This window comes from Daphnia pulicaria, chromosome 8 (genome assembly GCF_021234035.1).
Source record: "Daphnia pulicaria isolate SC F1-1A chromosome 8, SC_F0-13Bv2, whole genome shotgun sequence".
In the NCBI taxonomy this organism is placed as follows: domain Eukaryota; kingdom Metazoa; phylum Arthropoda; class Branchiopoda; order Diplostraca; family Daphniidae; genus Daphnia; species Daphnia pulicaria.
Genome location: NC_060920.1, coordinates 2,004,375 through 2,027,644, shown reverse-complemented (window position 1 = coordinate 2,027,644; position 23,270 = coordinate 2,004,375). Strand labels below are relative to the sequence as shown.

General features: G+C 39.6%; 5 protein-coding genes and 1 pseudogene across 7 annotated transcripts in view; 4 read left to right on the top strand and 2 right to left on the bottom strand.

Moving 5' to 3' along the window:
* The window catches only part of LOC124312357 (collagen alpha-1(I) chain-like), a 1,404,094-nt gene that overhangs the window by 32,564 nt on the left and 1,348,260 nt on the right, over positions 1-23,270 (top strand). The window lies entirely within an intron of this gene.
* LOC124312305 (hexosaminidase D-like) lies at positions 39-4,875 on the top strand. Of its 2 annotated transcripts, none has more exons than XM_046776782.1 (8): positions 39-68; positions 1,926-2,379; positions 2,446-2,753; positions 2,826-3,017; positions 3,094-3,345; positions 3,409-3,727; positions 3,794-3,987; positions 4,054-4,875. In XM_046776782.1, exons 1-8 carry the CDS (start codon positions 54-56, stop codon positions 4,438-4,440), a joined length of 2,121 nt encoding a protein of 706 aa, XP_046632738.1. In that variant the 5' UTR covers positions 39-53; the 3' UTR covers positions 4,441-4,875. The 2 variants fall into 2 exon arrangements, with proteins under 2 accessions (XP_046632738.1, XP_046632739.1); XM_046776783.1 differs by lacking the exon at positions 39-68 and adding an exon at positions 1,268-1,774.
* On the bottom strand, positions 4,879-6,807 carry LOC124312431 (transcription elongation factor S-II-like). Of its 2 annotated transcripts, none has more exons than XM_046776940.1 (6): positions 6,334-6,807; positions 6,086-6,263; positions 5,786-6,016; positions 5,535-5,731; positions 5,286-5,432; positions 4,879-5,212 (listed from the first exon to the last, which is right to left on the bottom strand). In XM_046776940.1, exons 1-6 carry the CDS (start codon positions 6,397-6,399, stop codon positions 5,132-5,134), a joined length of 900 nt encoding a protein of 299 aa, XP_046632896.1. In that variant the 5' UTR covers positions 6,400-6,807; the 3' UTR covers positions 4,879-5,131. The 2 variants fall into 2 exon arrangements, with proteins under 2 accessions (XP_046632896.1, XP_046632895.1); XM_046776939.1 differs by having other exon boundaries at positions 5,786-6,022; positions 6,334-6,805.
* Positions 7,372-8,347, bottom strand: LOC124312481 (ubiquitin-conjugating enzyme E2 C-like). The gene is made up of 3 exons (XM_046777007.1): positions 8,097-8,347; positions 7,910-8,024; positions 7,372-7,850 (listed from the first exon to the last, which is right to left on the bottom strand). Exons 1-3 carry the CDS (start codon positions 8,198-8,200, stop codon positions 7,539-7,541), a joined length of 531 nt encoding a protein of 176 aa, XP_046632963.1. The 5' UTR covers positions 8,201-8,347; the 3' UTR covers positions 7,372-7,538.
* On the top strand, positions 8,571-15,701 carry LOC124312270 (intraflagellar transport protein 172 homolog). Its single transcript, XM_046776735.1, has 24 exons — positions 8,571-8,723; positions 8,798-8,941; positions 9,012-9,124; positions 9,200-9,385; positions 9,451-9,538; positions 9,601-9,815; positions 9,889-10,056; positions 10,124-10,262; positions 10,325-10,444; positions 10,518-10,630; positions 10,690-10,805; positions 10,869-11,489; positions 11,557-11,752; positions 11,816-11,947; positions 12,021-12,526; positions 12,586-12,893; positions 12,960-13,172; positions 13,248-13,373; positions 13,440-13,841; positions 13,911-14,344; positions 14,417-14,612; positions 14,696-14,896; positions 14,963-15,202; positions 15,272-15,701. Exons 1-24 carry the CDS (start codon positions 8,685-8,687, stop codon positions 15,551-15,553), a joined length of 5,298 nt encoding a protein of 1,765 aa, XP_046632691.1. The 5' UTR covers positions 8,571-8,684; the 3' UTR covers positions 15,554-15,701.
* LOC124312457 lies at positions 21,291-22,268 on the top strand (annotated as a pseudogene).

The following is a 23,270-nucleotide window of genomic DNA, read 5'->3' as shown; positions in this document are numbered from 1 at the left end:
GGTTCGTCAAGTATATACTTCCATTATATCGTCCATATTAACCTGCCAGCAACATGAAATATTTGAGAGTAAGATCATTTCAATTATTTCTTGTTTCATTATTTTCTCCATTTATAGGTTGACGTAGACAGATTGATGCAGATCACATTATTCTAACGGCCTTGAATAGCGTAAATGTATTCCCGTTGATCAATGTCAAGTTGGCGAGCTACGTTGATTGTTAATTTCGATGTTCAATGGACCACTAGACTGATCATTCCAACGTGTAAAGCGCAACTTTGATCTAATAGTTTATTTATCTTGTTAAACTCCATCGCGGTGGATGAAATTTGCTTATCTTATTCACATTTTTCACTTTTTAAAGGTTCTGATAAGTATTGAAACTTGACGAACTCTTAGTCATTTATTATCATTCTATAGGTTAACTGATGGCCACTATCGGGCAGCCGAAAGTACAAACTGGTCGGACGAGTTTCATAAAAAAGGCATTAAAATTTGAATAAAAGCCGAAGCGTGTTTGTAGCATGTAGTAGGAAATTCCTTTTCCGTATTTTTTTAAAAAGCTGCTCTGTAATAATCTCCTAAGGTGGCAACCACGTCTGAACACTGCCAAAGGGGACACATATAGGTCTGCATTTATAATCCAGCTGCTTTATTAGTCGGTATAATAAGTTCAGTTAAATATAGCTGAAAAAAAGGAAAACGTTCCTATAAAGGGACACATTCTCTAGCACTTATTAGTTTTCCACCTCTATGCGCGCCATCAAACGTATTAAAGAATTTATTTATGCGTAGTTGCGTGCTGCTTAAAGCTTCGTTCACACTTTTGAGTAGTTACGGGGTACGCGACTTTGTTCCTTTTTTTATTAAAACGAACACTATCGACAAGTCGTACTCCATGACTGCGTAAATATAAAATATGTTAAAAAATAAATAACAGCATTTTCCAATTAATTCCTACATTTTTGTATATTTAATATTTGTAGTTTCACTGCTGAGATACGTGTAAACAAACACAGAATGTGAGAATCTTCGTCTTCTCGACGTGGGCGATTTATTTGGAAAAACATTCAGTAAGTTGTGTTTGTAACATGATGATAGCTGGCATTTTTTGTTTGAAAATTGTTTAATGTTTATCTGATTTCCTTTTCAATATTGGCGCCACTTTTCTTGTTGTTGTGTTATTGTAGACTTCAAAAGAATTTGTTTTTGGATGACTGAAGCCACTTCATGAGACACGACATTGGTCACGGTCCATAAATAAATAAAAATAAAAAATGCTTTTCTAAATAAGCTTTCCCTAATGAAAAGGAAGGAAACTAAAGAGAACAATTCACCGGACAAGCGGCTCAAATTTTCTTTAGTTTTCTATTTTTCCCGGTCCTGTTGAGGGTTTGACTTTTTGAAAGCCTAGTAGCTTTTCAATACTCTGCGTGTCAACGCTCCCTAGCTAACAGTACAGACGAAAAAGCTCTGAGTCTACTGTGTTTCCCTTTCCTCTCAACTTCCGTCTTGTTGAGTTAGGGCGCAGAATCCGATTCGGTGAAAATGATACTCGAAGGACGTTTATTATTCTGATTCACGTCTCAGAATTACTTACTGTTTGTGAGCTTTTCCGACCTTTTATTTACGCTAAATGTCGAACCTAGACTGTGAAGGCTTTGGCTCTTTGATGTAGTAGCTCTTCAGCTTCAGAGAGAGAAACAGATTTAGCCTACAACAAAAACTTTATTTTGTTCCTGCTTAAAATCATTGTTTTGGTCTGCTTGGTGGGGTAAGTGGATCTTGATTGCCGCATTGCATGCTCATAATTCATACACACACATAGACTAGTATACAAACAGAGTCCAAGTGGACAAAATTTGGCTCTTTGTTTTACCCATTTCCTGTATCCCTTATCACTTTTGTTGTATTTCATTCCACAGATAAATCGAAAGGATGTCAGACTAAAACCAAGGATCATGGCACGTTTAATACGAAATCTCTTCTCGTTGAGGCAGTGCAAATGTTTGTTCGTTTCTGTGCTTTTGGTGTGTGCAGTGATGGTGTTGGTGGCACTCAAACTTCATCCGGATCTAGTCAAGGCTCCTTTTTACCATGATGTTTCAAGCAATGCTCTCACATCAAGAGGGAAATCAGAAACACCCTCAAGCAAAGAGACTGGTGATCTGCAATCTTCTAATGGAGACAGTGATTGGACCGATAGTGTTCAGTTCCTTCCTCACACCGAATCTTCAGTGATAAGCACAGATGGAGGTCAGCCTGTCAAGAATTATCAAGCCTTTGCAACGCAGAATTTGGAAAGTATAATTAATTCTGGGCCAATCTACTATCACCAGAAAGTCCCAAATTACATACCTGATAGTCCAGTTGCTAGAGGTATAAATAGTCAAATATGTTTTTTCTAGTCTGGTATTAATAGACCTTTTAACTAAATTTCTTTAGGTGATATATCTGCAGTGGAAACCCAAGGTTTTGTAAGACCTGTGGGTCAATTATTGCCATCAAATGTCTACTTATCTCAAGATTCAGCGTCAGTTACTCAAAAGGATAATCCGGTCTTCGTTCCAGATCGGCGACTCGTTCACTTTGATCTGAAAGGCGCCCCTCCTAAAATAGACTATTTGCAACAACTCATCCCCCTTATTGTGCAACTCGGAGGCACAGGACTTCTCATAGAGTATGAAGACATGTTTCCCTATGAAGGAGATTTAAAATCGATTTCGGCTTCTAATCACTATACTAGAGCAGAAGTAAGAACAAAGCAATAATTTGTATTTCTTTTATTTTGTCACTTAATCAATACGTACTTGCTGTCATTTTAGATTCGATCGTTGTTGAATGTAGCCGAAGCGTACAAATTAGAAGTGATACCACTCGTACAGACCTTTGGGCACTTGGAGTATGCCCTCAAGTTGCCTCAGTTTTCTCATTTGAGAGAAAATCCCGCTGTACCGCAGGCGGTGTGTCCATCACAAAATGAATCTTTTGTATTAATTCAGAATCTCGTCGATCAAGTACGTGAGCATTTGGCTCCTTTCCTAAATTTATTATTCACCCTCTTCTTTTTTTGTGTGCATTCTCTTGGAACAGATTATGTCAATGCACGAAGGAATCAAGTATCTGCATATCGGATGTGATGAAGTGTTTCACATGGCCGAGTGCGCAATCTGTTCCCTAAAGCCGAAGGATGATCTTTTCCTATCTCACGTTCACCGAGTGGCCTCCTACGTCAACAACAAGTATAAAGTCAAACCCATCATTTGGGACGATATGTTGAGACACATGACCGCTGCGACACTGGATGATGCCAAATTAGGAGATATAGTAGAACCTATGGTTTGGGTAATTGCAGAGAATAATTTGGTTAACTAATTGCAGAGAATACTCATGTTTAAATTCATTCAGGTCTACGCAGAAGATGTCTATCGATTTGCAGGGTCGTATGTTTTTGATCGATACGCCCAAGTTTTCCCATCGTTTTGGATATCCAGCTCATTCAAAGGCGCATTCGGAGAAACTCTGATAGTCCCCGACATTTCTCGACATTTGGAGAACAATCTCAACTGGTTAGACGTTGGACGGACGGAGAGTCCAAAGTTCCGGCAAGGACTCCGAGGCATAGCCATAACTGGATGGCAGCGTTACGACCACTTCAGTAATCTATGCGAATTGTTACCGGCATCCATCCCTTCTTTAGCTGTCAACTTGTTGACTACATCCAGAGGTGATTCCATTTTATTTTTGCATCTGTTAATTGCAAATTTCAACAGCTTCTTTTTCGGTCCCATAGGATATTACAATCAATCACTGGCGCCATCACTTTATAAAGCCTTATCTTGCCAAAAGGCTCCGCGATATGAAAAGATTCCTGATCTGCGGATAAGTCGATCTGATCGTTTCCTGCACGAAAAGATGACCATGTGTTTCTTTCCAGGTGCACCTTTCTTCAAAAGCACGGCCCGAATCCTCCGGCTCGAAAAAGAAGTAAGTTACTCCATAAAATTCAGAACTGAAAGAACCATTTATACTAACATTCGATTTTAATTCTAGATTGAAGAATATGTCATATTGACTACAAAGCGTAAGGGTTGGCTGACGGATTACAGCGTCCGGCACAACTACAGTAGCCCAGCTCGTATTGATGAGCTTTTGCGCGACTTGCCTTACCTGTCGGGCAGTCTCAACGCAGTAGCTAAACAGACAATGGACATACTGAAGAACATCTTTGACGTTCACACGATATCCGAGTGGATGGAACAAAAACTTTTGCCCCTCTTCGAGAAACTGGATCGTATCCAAATGGACGCAGCTACATTACGGTCACAAAAATATTGGCCTGTTCGCCCACTCAAATTATTTGATCGATGGCAGCAGTACGGCCTCCATTTTAACCATTTTTTCAACGTGAACGAAACGCAGTCCAGCACTCACCACTAAACACTCACGAATATTCGAAATAATAATCTGCAATACCGTACACTTTTTATTTTATTTAGCGAGGTCTTATCCCAAAGGACAGATGCCTCGTGTTCAACTTTTGACAAAAAGCATGGCATATACAAACATCTAAAGTTTTTCTGACTATGCTGTTATGTTCTGTTGCACGAAAAGGCTCTTCTCGCTGTGCACATCATTTTTTTCCATTCCCCGCTGTTTCCCATGATATTTTCTGGCCCATTTTCTGGTTAGAATTTTTTTACATATTAGTCGACAGTTTAATGCACTGTTCTTGATCGTTTACAATTTTGGTCGCTGACGGGTAGCACTCGGAACAAATTGATATTCCCCCATTTTTTGTTTGTTTTCGTACCTAATTAAACGGTTAATGGTGGTCACAGAAAAAGATAAATTTAATACATCAGCTAAACTCGATGATCAGGTCTTACAATTTGTATTCAGTCAGTTTTTACTATAGAGCCATTAATGCAAATAAGGGACTCTATTGAGCTGAGAGGGAAATATCCAAAACTTGCTTTCCACTTCTGAGGTGCATTTTGGGGAGGGGGAAAATAATGGGCTAAGAAAGGTTAGTCAAAAGGATTCGGAGGCATTGTCTTAACCAAAACGTAGGTAACGAACTTGAATTTTTGTTGTTATTTTAGCATTATTGGTATACAACACAAGGTTTTTAGCAGAACTTCCATCGATTGCCGCAAGTGTTGCAGAGAACGAAAGTCGTCATCGGCTCATCAGCGCTTCGTGTTTGGATCTGAGAAAAATGAAAAAGTACACGAGTTGTAATTTTTACGAACATTTTTTAAAACCAACGGTTATTATTGTACCTGATTGTAGGTGCAGTTGCGTTTTCCGCACTTTCCGCACTTGAGGAGATCGGTTTGTGTACCCTGAACTGTGGCCAGCTGAGCATCGTTGATGCTTTCTTTAGTAAACTTTTGGCGAATATCCTTCATATCATCAGAAGCCATTTCCTAAAATAATTTTAGATGATGAATACAATTTCATTTGAGTATACATTCGTCTGTGATATTCCAATCTCTAATAAAACGTAATCATCCTCAGTTGCTACTCACTTCAGAAGTCATATTCGAAAGACGAGCAGGGCTAACTTGACCACAGAGAAAATTGAGGCGCAAATTGGGGTTTCGGGCGTCCTTCAGATTAGAAACTCGACTTCTAACTCGGTTCTTGTATTTCATGTCTGTATTTCTACACTCTTTGTAAATGCATTCCTCCAGCATTTGGGCCAGGTACTCAGGATCACCTCCACCTATTTTTCAACAGTTGATGAATAAGTCAAAGTTATAAATTTAAGTGTGTGTACCATCTACAGCAACACCATCTCCTTTAATTGCAGCACACAACATCTCCCGGCATTTAAGCCTAACTGAGTCTGTGGTTGTTGATGGTAGGGCAGGAAATGAAGATTGGACACTGCTAGAGGAACCTTTTTTGTCTTTGGATGATTCTTTCGAAGGAGTCTCTTTTGGTGGTTCTTTGGTTTTTTCAGATACTTTCCCCTCCTCTTTTGTGCCTTCTTTTGGGTTAGCTGATCCTGAGTCAAAATTTCCAAACCAGGAAAGTAACGACAGTTTGGGAGTATAACAAAAAATTTAATAGTTACCAGGTAGGAGCTTCTTCCATTTCTTGATTAACGCTTTGGTGAGATTGTTGACTTCATCATTTTCACTTTTCTTGCGGATAGCATTGACAGTCATACCAATTCTAGTGCTAGTTAAAACAGCCAAATTAATTGGTAGATCTTTCAAAGCTTTCAAGTAATCCAACGCTTCATCTTGGCCCTGTAACGTCAAGTTAATATCGTACAACTTGAACCACAACGTGACGTATTAGATGAGCAAAATATGTTACCAGCTCTTCTTTCACAATCTTATCCAACTTCTTCTGAATACGTAGCACATCTTTTTCGCAATCCATAATGAATTAACGATTTCAAACGGTTGTGAAGATGAAAATTTTATCGTGATTTACGCGCGAAACGTGAGGACTTGTAGCCGCGTTGTTCTACAGCAATGGCAATAACACAACAGCTAAACAGCAGACGATCTTTCGATTTATTTTACGCGTCGTTATTTCCCATTTCTGTAGCACGGAAATTTAGACGTGGGACTTTTACGTTAGCTACTACTAAAAGTATAAGATTGCGTTCAGAAAATCTGCTAATTAACGAAATAAACGTTTATAAATCTGTATTGAATTTGTTTGAACGTCCAAAATTGTTTCATCGCGAGTAGTTCATAAATGCTTCAAATTGATTGTAATATTACCAAAATTTCTTAAAGTGTACGCTGGTCGCTGGAGTGGACTGCTGGCGTTAAATTTCTACTAGATGTGTTGACACACATTCTAAAGAAAATGCGTAGCGAGTCTAGCGGTTACCTTGAAAATTTTATTTTTAAAAATTACGTTATTTAAATTTTCAACGTTAATAATTCGCATACCCATTGGTACGGCACACTTATACTATGTTTGGTAAGCTCGGAAATTCAAGCTGAGGCTAAAATTCATTTTTTAGAATTAGGCTATAAGAAAAACGTTCATTCAATAAAAATTGCATTTTTAAAACTATTTTAGCTGGCCTTCAAGCTTGAGAACACATACAAGTGATACATTAACTTTGCCTTATAACGTCGTAACTATAAATATAAAAATTATGTTAAATTCTATATCAAAATTGCTGAGCTCAAGCTAAACTTTGGATTGTACAATGTCTAAAATTCTAATTTGACTGATCAGTCGTACAATATTCCACGTTACCACGTATGTTTGAAATTTACGCACAAATATTCTAAATTAAATAAAAATAGCTGTAGTTTAGGTGATCAGAAATGAAACAAAAGTCCTCAATCCTCATCCAATTCCTGCACAATGAAACTCAACATCAAAATCTGGAATGCAAAATTTTGCTTCTATTTTTCTTTTTTTAGAACAGGCACCATTACAGCACAATTAAAAGACTTGAAATTAGGAAACCAAGAATTTCTGTAAACATTGGAAGAGTGACATTGTATTATAGCTATGGAACGATGATGATGGTATAAAACCTCAGATTGGGTTCAGGATTTGATGTCTTGAAATTTTTCAAGCAGTAATTTCTTGTAGGCAACTTGATCAGACCATAGTTGAGCTGCTTGGCCATTCAGAGGGCTGTCATTGTTGGGATCTCCAAGCAGGCTTTGAATGGACAGAAGGATTGTCCTGACATCGTAGAGAGCAGACCATTTGTCCTTGAGTATGTCCAGGCAGATGTTACCATATGTGTCCACATTAGGATGGAAGCAAGGAGTGACAAACTTGACTGTTGGGGCAGTAAAAGGGTAGCCATTTGGAAAGGTGAGGCTAAGTTTATATATTAAACCATCATAAACCTAAAACACAAAGACATTAAGGTAAGTTACAAACTACAAAAGATGGTCTGAAGACTTACCGTTCCCTTTGGGCCAATGATTGTGCCAATCCATGAAAAAAATTCGTCACCGTTTGGGAAAGCAGAGATTCCTTTATCACCAGACATCATGAGTGTAAGAAGCTCTTGCTGCAATCTGCAAAAATGTACAAAGTTATTATAACATTAACTACTGAAGCCATTTTTTTCTGTTTTGTATGTTTCTCACCGTTTGCTGGTCGACTGGTGTTTCGTGGCCGACGCAGGCCCGTCCCCATCTTTCATCGCCGTACTATTGTTGGACCCGTTGACTGGATCAATATTTTGAGCCATATTGTAATATCAATAAAATTGTCGATACAGTATTATTAAGCAGCTAGGATAAAACTAATTGAGAAATTGAGAAAGAAGGAAGCTGGGCCAGGGGCAAGAGCAGCAGAAGGGGGACGTCGTTCGACCTTAAGCTTTTTTACAACTGACTTCGTGAGAGGGAGGTGTGTGCCAAAAAAAAATTTCAAACGGAAAGCTATTGCCAGATCTGAAATTTAAGTTTTATGAGATGATTTGGAAACCATTTACATTCATTTAAGATTATAATAATTTTTAAATACACAATAAATATTTCAAATCCATAATTTTTATTTTTTTAAAATTCGATTTACTTTACTTGCAGGGTTGTTCTACTTACGGCGCCCTCTATTATTGATTGGCTTGTTGCCTAGCAACCAAGAAAGATTCAAAACACTCGTTTTTTCATTTTCTGAAAAATTATCCGATACATTTCTGGAAAATGTTTTAAACATACTGATTCTTAAAAATGCAAATACGTCGAGCAAAGACTCTTCTACCTTATCAAGTGAGTGAGATTAAAAAAAAACCTTTATATTATTTTATAAATTCGTTGAATAAGGAAATGATTCTTCTAAAAAGGATGGCGCCGCCAAAACGTGTGGTATGTGTTGGTCGGTCAATGGCCAGAAATTAGCTGTGGCAACCGCAGAAAGAGTCGTGTTTCTTTTTGACGCCAATGGAGAGAAGAGAGACAAATTTTCGACTAAACCATCCGACTCCAAAGTTAGTAATAATATGAGAAATTGACTTGTTTAAATTGGTCAATCTGTACTCTCTTTTGTCCCTCGTTCAGTACGGCAAGAAAAGTTACAGCATCAAAGGAATAGCTTTTTCTCCCGACTCTACCAAAATCGCCATAGGACAGACGGATCAAATTGTCTTTGTCTACAAAATCGGTGATGATTGGTATTCAAATGTGGTTTTTAAATTTCGCGGCAAAATTTATATTCATTCACGCCGTTTTGGGGTTGCTGATGGCAGGGGGGATAAAAAAGTTATCTGTAATAAATTTGCTCAGGCGAGCTCTGTTACCTGCTTAATTTGGCCTAGCCAAGGGCCAATTATTCTCGGGTTGACTGACGGAAAAGTACGCGCTGCTCACATCAAAACCAACAAATCCCAGACACTCTACGCCACAGAGTCCTTTGTCGAAACACTAGTCTCCAAGTAGGGAATCTATATTTTTTAAGTTTTAATTAACTGCAAATCTACAATTGTTTAGTTTACTATAGTCAATCGGGAACCGGTTTTATCTCTGGACACGCTGACGGAACGATTGTTCGATTTTACGTGGCAGATGATGGCACTGCTCTTCCTCAGGTACTACCCAGATCATTTGTGATAAAATTAATTGTAAAAATCACCGTCTCGTGTACACACAGGGAAAAGTTGTGGTTCATGGAGTGGCTCCCACTGCTCTCGTGTGGGCTGGCCCGTTAATTTTAGCATCTGGATCGGACCAGAAGCTGATTTGTTACTCGGCCGAAGGAAGGCCACTTCAACAGTTTGATTACAGTCGAGTCAAGGACGAACACGAAATTACTGTGGCCGTGTCAAGCGGATGCGGTCAGATGGTCGCTCTAGGAAGTTTCGATAAGTATGCATTCATGATATAATAAAAATATAAGAGTTCGAGAAATCAATTCAATAATTTGATCCTGTTTCAAAAGGATTCGTATCCTGTCGTTCAATTCGAGGAAGAGACAATGGGAAGAAAGCGCAATCAAGGAGATCAAAAACATGTACACGGTGACGTGTTTGGCATGGCGAACCGATTCGCTTTATCTGGTCTCCTCTTCTCTTTGCGGCGGAGTGGAACTCTTGGAAACCGTCGCCAAGTATTCATAATCCATTTTTCATTTTCAATCTGTTACTATTGTGTTTAATAATTATCGACGCACGCAGGAGAACTTTATGGAATGGTCGAGTGGAGATCATTTACATTTCATCTAGTCAAGTAGTCATCAAATCCGTACCGGAAGAAGGTGTTCCTTTTTTCCATCCGGTAGTCATCCGCACGCATCCCGGCCTGGAAATCGAAACGGTATCAATAAGATTTTAATTCGAAAACGTTACGCATTATCATCATAAAGTATACTATTTCAGGTTAGAATCATGGGCAGAGAAAATTACGCCGTGGCTCGTACTGATCGGACGCTTATCGTCGCCGACTTGAAACGAGGACTCGTTAGCGAAGTGTCGTGGAAGGAACCGGAAGTCGTTCAGGTTTACGGAATGAAAATTAAGAAATATTCCGGAAATTCCTTTGACATTCTTTTTCTTCTTCTCCCCGTTGCAGGATGGAAATAAAACGAAATTCCATTTTGACACTCCGCACGCCTGCATGGTTTTCTCACGGGGTGAACTCACGCTGATAGAATACGGTGTCAACGCCATTTTGGAACGTTTGAGGTTTCTCTCATTTCCAATGATTTTGTCAATAATTATTATTTACAATTGAAATTTCTTAGGATGGAATTTATGAATCCGCATCTGATCAGCGTCCGCATAAACGAGCGCCACCGTAAAGAGGGGGATAACGTGAAACGATTGGCTTATCTACTGGACTTGAAAACTATCGGCATCAGTAATTCCTGCCTCACACAAAAAACTTCTTTTTATCAATGAAATGTTAATTCAATTTTTGAAGGTGATTTGGTGACCGGCCATTCGTTGGGTCACATCTCGCACGAATCGAAAATCGATTGGCTTGAAATGAACGAGACGGGCCGAAAGTTGCTGTTTCGCGATCAGAAATTGCGGCTCTACATGGTCGATCTGGCCACCTCGACCAAAACGCTCTTGCTCAGTTCGTGTCTCTTTGTGGAGTGGGTGACGGGCAGTGACGTCATCGTCGCCCAAAGTCCATCCTTGCTCCACGTTTGGTATCACGCCGAGAGCAGCGACAAGGTCCAGACCATCGACATCCGCGGCGAAGTGCTGGACATTGTCAAAGAGGCGGGCGGAAGGACAGTTGTCCGCGTCCAGGACGGAACCATCATCAACGAAATCGCCCTGGACGATCAGCTGATTGAATTTGGGACGGCCATCGAGGACGGCGATCTGGTCCGGGCTCTGTCCTACCTGGAGCGACTCGATTCCCATTCGCCCGGCTCTGCCAAGGGACTCTGGGCCACTTTGGCTCGCATCAGCCTCGAAGCAGTCGAATTGCGCATCGCCAGCCGCTGCTTCGCCGCTCTCGGAGACATCGCCAAAGTTCGTTTTCTGATGGAAACGGTGCGAGCCTCTGAGGAAGTCGCTAAAACAATCAGTAATTAAATTTTTTAAAATTAACATTTCTAAATTCGTTTGAGTTGATTTAACTGATTCTATTCCAGAGGGCGATGGATTCAGCTCGCCACTGGTTCAAGCCCGAATGGCCATTTTCCAACGAGATTTAGCCACAGCTGAGCGGATTTACATCGATCAAGGCAGTCCGGATGACGCTGTGCGGATGTACCGCCAATTACTCCAATGGGAGGACGCCCTTCGAGTAGCGGAGACTTATAATCTTTCAGACAGACATCAAATCAGGTGAAATGTAAAAGAAAAATGTTATTTGTATTACAGTTTTTCATTTAAAATTTTGACATTTAGGCAAGACTACCTGCAATGGCTGCAAACAACTTATCAGGAATCGGCAGCTGCCGAAGTCTATGAGCGATTGGGAGACTACCCATCGGCCGTCAACATGTGCCTCAAAGCCGGCCTTCCTTCCAAGGCGGCCAAGTAAAAAATCATAATTCGGGTTATAAGAGGAACGATCAACTTAATCCAATAGCTCCTTTATTGATTATAACAGACTGATGCTGCACAGAGAGGAGCTCTTATCCGACGCGGAGGCGGTTCATCAAGTGGTGACGGCTTTGCAGCGTTGCAACATGTACGTCCAGGTGGGCGAGGTTTACCAGGCGACCGGCAAAGCGGACAGAGCCCTGGAATTCTACCGCAAAGGTCATTCCTACGCCAAAGCCATTGATTTAGCCCGCCATTCTTTCCCCGGAGAAGTGATCTTGCTGGAAGAGTTGTGGGGCGATCATCTCATGACCACCCATCGACCGGAACAAGCCATAGCTCACTACATCGAAGCCGGGAAGATGACGACAGCCCTCAGGGCGGCCATCGACGCTCGCCAATGGGAGAAAGCCGCCGATATTTTGGAAGTCGTCGGCGAATCCAACGTCGAACCGGAACACTTTCAAATGCTCGGCCGCTATTACGCCACCACTCGAGCCTACGAGAAAGCTGAAAAGTTTTTCATCAGAGGCAATCTGCCCATGGAAGTCGTCCAAATGTACATTTCTGCTGGTAAGAACAGTATTAGCATGATGGGAAAATAATGAAATAACTTTTGATGAATTGATTAGGTCATTGGAGCAGGGCGTATGAGGCGGCCAAACATTCGTTACCGGCGGCCGAAATGAAACGACTTTTCACGGACGAAGGTCAGGCGCTGGTGAAGGCCGGCCGTTTGCGGGATGCCGAGCAACTCTACGTCGCCGCCCAGTTGATCGATTTGGCCGTCGAAATGTACCGCTCCACCAAGAACTACGATCAACTCGTCCGTCTGATTAGCAACCACCAGCCGGACCAGTTGTTTCGCTACCACTTGGACATTGCTCGACAGCTGCAGGCCGATGGAAACCGGAAATCCGCCGAGAAACATTTTATCGCGGTAATTATGACATGTTCAAATGAGAAATTTGCCCTATGTTATGTCGAAATCATTTTTTTTTATTAGGCCAATCATTGGAAAGATGCTGTAACCATGTACAGAGATTGTGGCCTATGGGAGGATGCCTTCCGGGTAGCCCAAGCCAAGGGAAGTGCCAAAGAAGCTGCTGCACTGGCCCTGGAATGGGCTGTGAGCGTAGGTCCGGAAGTGGGCGGCAAATTATTATTACGCCACGGAATGGCAGAAGAATGCATCGCTTTGGCATGCGACCAAGAAATGGTATAAAATGCACGTCAGCAACCTCTAAAATTCAATAAATAATTATTATTTTCCATTTGAATTCAAATGAATTAGTTTGAATTTGCCGTGAGCATGGCGCAAACTGTAGCGCCGCATAAACTGAAAGCAGTTCAACGCCAATTGGCTGTCCACTTGCAAGCTTCCGATCACTGGAAGGAAGCGGAAGAAGCTTTTGTCAAGGTTTTAATTTAAATAAATCTGTTGCTTATAGTTGGGAAATAATTGAAAATCAAATATTGAAACCAGGCGGGAGCGGTTCGGGAAGCTATTGACATGCATTTAAGTCGAGGAGATTGGTTGGCAGCCGAACAATTAGCCGAACAACACGACCCGGAAGCGCTGAATCAGATCCTGATTTCAAGGGCTCAGGCCTCACTGGAGGCTGGCGATTTCCAGCAATACGAAACTTTAATTTTACGAGCCCAGCAGCCGCTTCTCTTATTGCAGGGCTACAAGGAGAGAGGAAGGTGGCAAGATGCTCTGCGGGTGGCCAAAGAATATTTACCCAATCGTCTGGCCGCCCTGCAGGACGAATACGACCATTACGTCACCAAGACCCAGGGTGTCAACGCAGTTAGTCTGATGACCCAGGCTCGTGACTGGGAGCAACAAGGCGAATTCTCTCGCGCCGTCGATTGCTACTTCAAGGTAGTAATTATTAGCTTAATTAATGAATTCTAATTTTGATTGAAATGACATCACTATTTCTGGCCACAGATTACTATAGCGATGGTCAACGAGCCTGGGAAACTGATTGCTCTTTGGAACAAGGCATCAGAGTTGGCTGTCAAGTTCCTGGATGAAGACAAGGCCGTGGTCCTAGTGCGTAATGCGGCCCGTCAATTGAAAGAGATTGGCCAGCCGGCAGCTGCCGCCCAACTCTATCTAAGCGTCGACAGCGTCCGCGACGCCGTCGACATTCTGATGGAGGCTCGAGACTGGACACGAGCGCGGAAAATCGCCCAGGAACTCGAGCCGGACTACTATCCTCGCGTTGAAACGGCATACCGTGAATGGCTGCGCTCGGAAGGAAAAGCCGATCAACTGGCCGATGTCGATTTGGGCGGGGCCCTGGAAATGCTGGCCAGTCAGGGACAATGGGATCAAGTTCTTCAGAAAGCCCAGAAACATGGACCTGAATTACTAAACAAGTTAACGACGAATTGATTGATTTCCAATAGGATATTTTTTTGACAACAAATTCATTGCTCGTTTTTGTATAGGTATGTGGCCATCTATTCCACCGAACTAATCAAGCAGCAACGCAGCTCAGTCGCCCTGGAATTATTCATCAAGTACGGGGCACCGGCCAAACCCCAAAATTTGAATATCTACCGACATCTTGCAACTGAAATTTTACTCGAAGATAAAAACGACATTAAATCGCTGATTGGTTTACGAAACATTTTTCACAGTCTGGTATTTAAAAAATTTAAACAAAACCATCTACGAAATGTTTTTTTTTTTTTTTTTTGTTTATTTAAATTTTATTTTCCAAACAGGTGAAGGAAGTGACATCACCGACCATCAACATGGAATTCGAGCGCTTCTTACGACTCTTCCATTACATGGTGATCAGCAACGTGTGTCAAAATGTCGGAGGGCTTGAAGTCGTCGCCACCAAAGCTAGCATTTCATTGCTCCGCTATGCGGATCTCATTCCGGCTGACCGAGCCTTTTACGAGGCCGGAACCAACGCCAAGGTGTCTATCAATTTACTATATATACATGAGACGTTTTGAATATCTTGACATTTTTTTTTAAAACAGGCCGTAGGCTGGGACAATTTGGCGTTTGTTCTGCTCAATCGCTATTTGGATATCGCTGATATGATTGAAGAGAACGGCGACAGTGCCGATGCTACCTTGCTGGATAATGCGGATTTCGAACAGACGGACGTCCCTTACGACACACTCTGCATACCTGTCAAGCCGTGCGTGAGCGGTCTACTTAAAGAGATAGCAAAAGAGTGGGTATTGGCCGTCTCACTTGATCAGCACATCGAACAGGTTCGTTTCGAGGTTTCTTATATTACGCGGGACGAAAATATGTCAGGAATGTTTTATAAATAATTATAGCAATTGCCACTGGATGAGCGTGGAGTTTACGAAGCCTGTCTTGTCAACTGGAAGAGGTCGTCCGATCCGCCTGCTACTCCGTGCGTTCTGACGGGCTATCCGGTGCTGAAACAGCCGGTCAAATTCCCGGCCCAAGGCAAAGAAACAAACCGAGAAGATTGGAACCGTTTTCTTGTGGCAGTTAAACGTTGGCCGGACAATCGCCAACTTCACGAAACGCTTGATTTTATCGAAAAATGGTGCAACGGCCTCCCTTCGGTTACATCTCAATTTGCTTTCTGATTTTATTGATAGATTCACACGTTTATCTTTATGATGATGAGGGCATTAATCGATTTCAAATCATCGGCTTTTAAGTGAATTTAAATCACAGTTAACGCGTATTGTCATGGCAAGCCTATTGTAGAATAATAAACAGTAATTCTAATTGGCACGCTGTTGGTTGAATTTTAATTGATTATAGGAGAGTAAGTGCATAGTGTCAATTTAAAATTCAATCATCTTTATATAAATGACAACCGCCTAGCCTATATAGAGTCGTCTAACGTCCGAAGTTGCCAGTTCGATGAAATTGTGAAAAATCGATTTGACACGAACCAGCATGGTAGAAGAGGGGATGGTATGTTCACGCACTAGACATTTCCCAGAAGGCTAGATCCTCGGTTTTTCAGGCTTTTTTCAAAGTCCTTTGCCACGATGTATGGTGCTGCCGCCAAGCGTAGCGTTACCGAATCGTGTTTTCTTGAATTGTGCTTCCTAATAGGGGTTATGAATAGCTTTTATTGAAGATTTGTAAGCAATTGATAGCCCAGTTGGACAAGCGACGAGTTCCCATGTGAGACGGCGTTGATTCAAACCAGAACTAATATTTTTTGTTTATTTTCCTTTTTTTCTATATTTTTAAAGCGAAATTTATGGAATACCTAGATTCTGTAAAAAATCCGAGTTTTTTCACATTTTTTAAAACAAAATCTAATTTTTTTTCTTTCGCAAGGACTTAGAAAAAAAAACGTGTTCAGACATAGTTCTGGAGAAAATCCGCTTGGTGTCACTACCATTCATCGTGGCAACCTGGGATCGAGACTTGTGGAAAATTTCTAGTGCGTGAACATACTATCCCCTCTTCTACCATGGAACTAGTAACAGTTCTTGCATGGCGGCTTATGGAATTCTGCCCGATTTAGTTTTAGTTTTTAATTTTCCCATTTCATTCGTCTTCAGTTGCTATTTAAAAGCGGAATATCCAGGATTGGGACTATCGTTCCAATATTCGATGAAAACGTCATCGTAGATAGTTTTTTAAAATTTCCCGATTATCGGCCGATACATTTTAAAATTGTCATCGATCGATAACCGGAAAACTATCGATCGATGAAATAGCCGATACCGATAGTTTTTTTTTCAATTTACGAGTAGCAGACATAAAATTAGTTAGTATACAGTACCCACCACAGGTATTGGATCACCCCGGTCCAAAAAAGGCGTTTTAACCCGCGCCTAACGGCCTAACGGTGTCTCGCGAGAGGTTTTTTTTTAAATACTTAGATTGGTCGTACGACGGTTATTTTTTTCTTGCAGAAAGATAAAGAAGTATTCTTCATCTTTCTGATTTTTAATTTTAAAAAAGTGTTAAGGTTATGTATTTAAATTCATCGATCATAAATATTGGATCACCCCAAAATTAATATCTGGAAAAATTGGTTGATAGCATGCCCCGGCGTCTTCAAGCTGTATTCGATAAGGAAGGAGGATGGACAGAATTTTGAAATATCTTTGAAAATTACGCCAGAAATTTCTTTTTGGTGTTTTTTATGCTTTGCGCTTAACCACGTTTAATTTTTTGCTCATCCAGAAATAATTGCGGCTCAAGAGGAAGAAACTTTTAATGAAATTAACGAGACTTTTGATTTGTCAACATTAAACGAGCAGGATGCTATTTCTATAAAAATGAATGTTGACATTCCACCTCCCTTTCCCCCACCAATAGCATTTACTCTTTCGCTTTCAGAAGAAACAATTAAAAACATGTTGTTAAAGTATTCTAACGCGGCTATTTCTTCAAATATTCAAGATCCTGTTTTGTTAGCTTGATCAAGGGGAATTAGAGATCACCTTTAGAAATGATTTTTTTATGTTTGACTTCTAAATTTATTGTTATTTTCTTATTTTAAAATGACTATGACTTTGGCCGTAATTTTTATTTGTCATAATTTATCAGTCAATATTATCATTATTTCTATGTTGAGACAAATAAACTGTATTTAGTGTTCAATAGGGTTTTACGTATAGACAGAATCGACGGCAGATGGCGCTTGGATGAAGTGCTCGGTTATTGAACCATCCGGTTATAGAACCACGCACAGGCCGGTTCTATAAGTGGACCAGCATTGTAATGGATTTAAACGTTAATCAAATAATTCTCGCTACTTATTGAGACTGGAAAGCGTCACCATTAATATTAAATGTCCAAATACTAACTATTTTCTTACCTACGGCTAGAACAACCACTCCTCCATTTGCTATTTCCGTTCCTTCAAAAAGAAAAATCAATTACGGTATCGTCCAACTCACAGGCTGTTTCTTTAAACACTTTGAATGTAAAAAAACAAACAAAAAACAATGAACAGTACAAATACAAATCATGAAAAATTTCAGTAGCTTAATACTTAGAAAGGCTCCCTATAACAATAACCTTGAAAAAGTATTCCTGGCTGTGTAGGAACAGTCGTTCAACGTTGTATTAATCATATTTTCTTCTAAATCATTGTTTTCTCGTGTCAGCACCGAGGTGTGTTGACATAACCGCCCATAAGGTACTGCTTTGCTTCCTAGTAGGAATGGGACAGTGTTGGGTCTGAATTCTGAATGGAAAAGTACAAGAGAAAAAAATAATAGTAATAATCATAAAAACGACTAAAAATTTCTAGTTTCTAGAATACTAATTTAATGAATAGCATTACTCAAGCCAGGAGTGAAGCTAAAATGACACCGAAGACTGTCATACACTGATGAAAGCCCAAAAACCAATTAAGCCAGGCAAAAATGAATGCTTAGGCAAAATCAACTTACCAAAATTGTTCGAACTCAGTATCTTGGTCTTTCAAAACTATGACAGCTGCATTTTCATCAGGATGACGTCCATTCAACAAATTTATGTTAATGCACAATATTATAGAGGATTGAATACCAAGTAGTCTTCGTACATACAAACTTATCACCTCAATATTCATAGATCACATTTAAGATTCTTCTTTCTTGTCATGATTGTACGAAGTTCCACTGTTCTTAACTCAACGTTTCTCGTACTGAAATCGTATTTGATTCGCGTCTGTCAGGCAGCAACCATGTTGAAGGTCGTCTTAACATCGAGTTCATTATGCGGATGCCACCTTCAGCTAGGTATATAGTAGGGAATCTATTCCAACCAACTCGGTTTGGAACCGCGCCGTTTCTTACCGGCTTTCTTTTTTTTGTTTAGGGCAAATAAGTTTGATAAAATAGGATGAAAAAAGTGTGGTATTACTGGCAAATCTGAATGGCATATAGGCACAAAGTCGGCAAAGCTAAAGACGTACAGTGGTCCAGAATCGAATATTTACATCGGTCTTCAAAATTGATTGCTTCAAAACAGGTATTTAACAAAATTTTGTTTAATTTTGTTTGTTTGTTTTTGTTTTGTGGGTTTCTTTTGAAAAAGCTTAAAGAATTTAAGTTTAGAGAAAAATTAGGGGTTGATTGAAATAATGCTAGTTTCCATTTGACTAATTCAGTTTCCTTTTCTTGCATAGCTGCCCCCCTTTTAGCTTGTAGGATGCTATTTCCTTTGAACTTCCATTTGGATGCAGACTAAATTTAGTCTGGGATTTACAATTCTGGTTATATAGATTTATCTTATATCTTTCTTTTGACTTACTAAGTCGACATGAAGGTTATATTCTTCTGAAAACATATCAAGTTTAACTTCAACCGTTTCCTCTGATATTTTTTCAACACAGTTTGTATGGATTATTTCCAGCTCAACGAACTGATTGTGTCCATTCTAGCTTTGTATTCGTCTTTCAGAAACGGATCGTGAAGTCTTTGTAGGTATATTTTCTTTAAAACAAAATTTGTTGGGCCAAAAAATTCATCCAATCCAGGTTCCTTTAACACCAGTCTTCTGGCATAAATCAGATTAGGTTAGGTTAGGTTGCGATTAATTATTTAATCAAGGGTTGTAACCTCCCTCTTTGTAGTTCTCAACATTATGAATGGCATTACAGCAAAAGGTGTAGGCAGGAGAGTCGCCAATTCTAAGTTCCCTGGGTATTTCTCTATCAATACTTTGTTGTTCGCACAAACCCTCTGCATCTTCTCGTATATTGTGCAATAGAAACACACGTGAGCCGGTTTTTTTTACATAATCTTGAATGATAAACAATTGATCAACTGTAAAAACCATTTTGATTAGATGAGAGTGTGAAGTCTAGCTTGTAACTGTTTTAATATTAATCAGGGGGCAGAGGGGAATAGAATTTATCATATCTGCTGCGATTATTAATTAACACTTCACACAACAATTTTTGTTTTCCTTTGATTCTAATAGTAAAAATTTTGTTTTAGGTGCTGTAAATTTATAAAAAGAATGTTAAAAGACGAAAGAATTGAAAACAATTTATAAATGGAGCATTATACTTGGAGGCGAAAAATATTTCGATGGAATCAGTGGGTACCACCATAACTTCATACCACAGCAAGTGACTTTTATTTTTTAATGTCAATCAATTTTGGAAATTAAGTTTTTTCGTAAGGCTATAAAAAAATTAATGTAACGGTGACTAATGAGATCCACTTGTCTCAGCGATGGAAATCAAAAACACAATTTTAGCTAACAGCGTCAACGAGGTTTGATTGTTCATAACTTTCCTTATTCATGTCTCAACTTTTATTACGTTGTATTACAGCAAGATTTTAGGATATGGGCGGAGAACTTGGATTTACCGAAAAGCAAGAAGCTTCACACACGAACTTTGTTCATTTGAAAGGGCCAGTCAAGGTTTTTGACAGGAACAATTGGATACATGTTGCTAGCGGTATTATTAATGAAGTGTGCATAACTGCCATGTTCCAACAAAGAATTCTTCTCAATGGTAATAGTAACATCAAGAGAAATATAAGTCTTCTTTGATACAGTGACTGTTGTTATTAATATCTCTGCGCTTTTTTTCTTTGAAACTTGAAGTAGACTCTGATAACGATAAAGAAAATAAAGATTTTTGGTTTTTAACTAGGCTAGGGTAATTTTTTACGGGGATCATTTTTTCAAGAGGTTTGTCACCTCGAAAATACCCTATCATCGTTATATGGCTTGAAAGTTTAATAGTTCTACTCATATTGTCGAAGCGATGCGATAAGTAGTTGTATAAGATATCGGTCAAAACGGCGTAGCAACTATGTACACAGCAAATTCTATTCTTATCATTAGAATATGACTGGCACAAAGAAAATAAAATCATCTCAAATCAATGAACTAGATGGTTTCATTCTCTGCACATGTCAAACTTTTTGTATGTTTATATCAATTTTCATGACATAAAATTAAGTGAAAAGAACGTTTATTAAATAACAAGCAGTTAATATTTATCTAGAAATCTGACAAATAAAAAATTGCATTCTTTTTAATTTGTCGTTTTTCAGCGCTTGTCAGTCGTTTGTTTATTCCGGCTTATCATTGTTATTTGTCAACAACAAGTTTGAATTTGCAACCCTGGGATTCTTAACAAACTTCCTCGCATTTTGTTTTATTTTCTTCTATATTTCACATAGGTGAGAACAATTACACTTTAGTTAATCTTCAATCATTGCATTTTTTCACATTCAATCTGCACAAGAATATCAATTTTAAATGTGTTTAAGTCCTTAGTTCGTTGTTTGACAAGTTTTCCGAAGATTTACCGAAATTTTTGTTGTTGAAGTCAATGATGTCAACATCAGGCTAGTTTGATTAAAATAACACTACTTGAATTGTGCAATTTTAGCAATGGTGGATGTTGCTCCAGCCCGTGGTCGTGGAGGTTATGGTGGACATGGGGGAAGGAATGGGTTCTCTTCAACAATTCGACCGTCTGGTCCGCGATGGCAAGATTCGCAGTTTAGAGGAGATCTACCTTCTCTCTCTCCCCATCAAGACGAGCAAAATTAGTTTTGAACTTGTTTGAACTAACACCAATGGACAGTTTGTATTTACAAGGGTTTGGAATCATCGATTGTTTCCTTGGAAGTGCCCTTGAGGTTTAGAAAATCATGCCTACCCAGAGGCAAACCAGAGTTGGTCAGTGTACTTGCTTTAAACAGGCTGTTGTTGGTTAGATCACATGAAGTAAACCTGTTTGGCAAATATGTAATGTTTTGTTGTTCCATAGCTATTGGTGACTGCAAAGGCCACATTGGTCTTGCAAACAAGTGCTCTAAGGAAGTCGCCACTGCCATTCGTGGAGCAATCATCATGGCCAATCTTTCTGTTGTACCCGTTCGTCGTGGTTACTGGGGTAACAAGATCGGTAAACCCCATACCGTCCCTTGCAAAATTACTGGCAAGTGCGGCTCCGTCTTGGTACGTTTGATCCCAGGCCTTTGCGGTTCTGGTATCGTCTCAGCACCTGTCCCCAAGAAGCTTTTGCAAATTGCTGGTATTGAGGATTGCTACACTGCTGCTCGTGGTAGCACTGGCACCCTTGGCAACTTCGGTAACTTAAATATTCGATGAATTTACGTTAACTTATTGCTTTTGGTTGTTAAACGTTTCGCTTTCTCCCTTCCAGCCAAGGCAACTTACGCTGCCATCGCCAAGACGTACGCCTACTTGACACCTGATTTGTGGACCGAGACTATTTTCAACAGCTCTTCGTTCCAGGAACACAGCGACTATTTTATGAAGAATCATCGTCCCATTGGTACTCAACGTCAAAAAGCTAAAGCCTATTAAAAAAACTTAAAAATTTGAAATGTTGGCACCAAATCGCTGAACACCGAATACTCGTGACATGAAATTACTGCTCATTTTACATTCACTTAATAGTTAGTTAGTGGGCTGATAAGTTCGTGTAAACACTGTTGTTAAATGTGTGCATGAAGCTGCTGAAAATTATAACTTGAATGCCGGACTAAAGAGACAACGATTTTAATAGAAGTGAGAAGATGGGATGAAATCGAGCTTCTTTGCACATAGCATTTAGTATAACGTGTTACATTTGTAGTGGCTAAGCTTTTTCCTAGAAAAGGATCGTTGTTTCGTACATAACCGATTTGTTGATTATTCTATCTCTTGTCAAAGTTGGCTATGTGGTAATGGAAATGTAAGTTTCGCTAACTATAAAATATTTTTTAAAATAATTATCTGCAGGCATATAATACTTCTTCGGATGTACCGGTGCAGAAATGACGACCAAGATTTGCAGCTTGCTTTTTCAGCAATTCTTTGACAATTTAGAAACCAAAAACAATTATTCCTTTAATTTCAAATAGAAAAATCACATCAAATTGTTGAGGAGACATTCCACGGATTGTGTGAACACGGGGTTTCTGAAACCGATGATTGTCTGCTCGACGACAGAAACGTGTGTGTGACGTTTTGATCAAGATATTGAAACTTGAGTATTCACTTCTTTCTGATCTCTCTCTGAAGTGTTTGTTTTATACGAGTGCTTAACTGAATACAAGAAAGTAAGTTATTCTCGCTCACATGTTAACTGTTTTAATTCAATGGCTAACTAGATATGTGATTAATGTGGCCGCTCATACTCTAACAGGTTATGGGCCCAGAAGTGACGGTTATTTGTTATAATCATACTCTAAAATGGCTATCAATTTCTTATTAGAAGTGATTAAACACCACAAGGTTTGTTTGCCAAAAACTTTACTACTTGGAAAAACAACATGGAGATGATGTTCTATCCAAAGAATTTGAAATCTATCGTTGAGGTAAACCCCCAATTCAGAATAAATTGGAAGAGAATAAAGC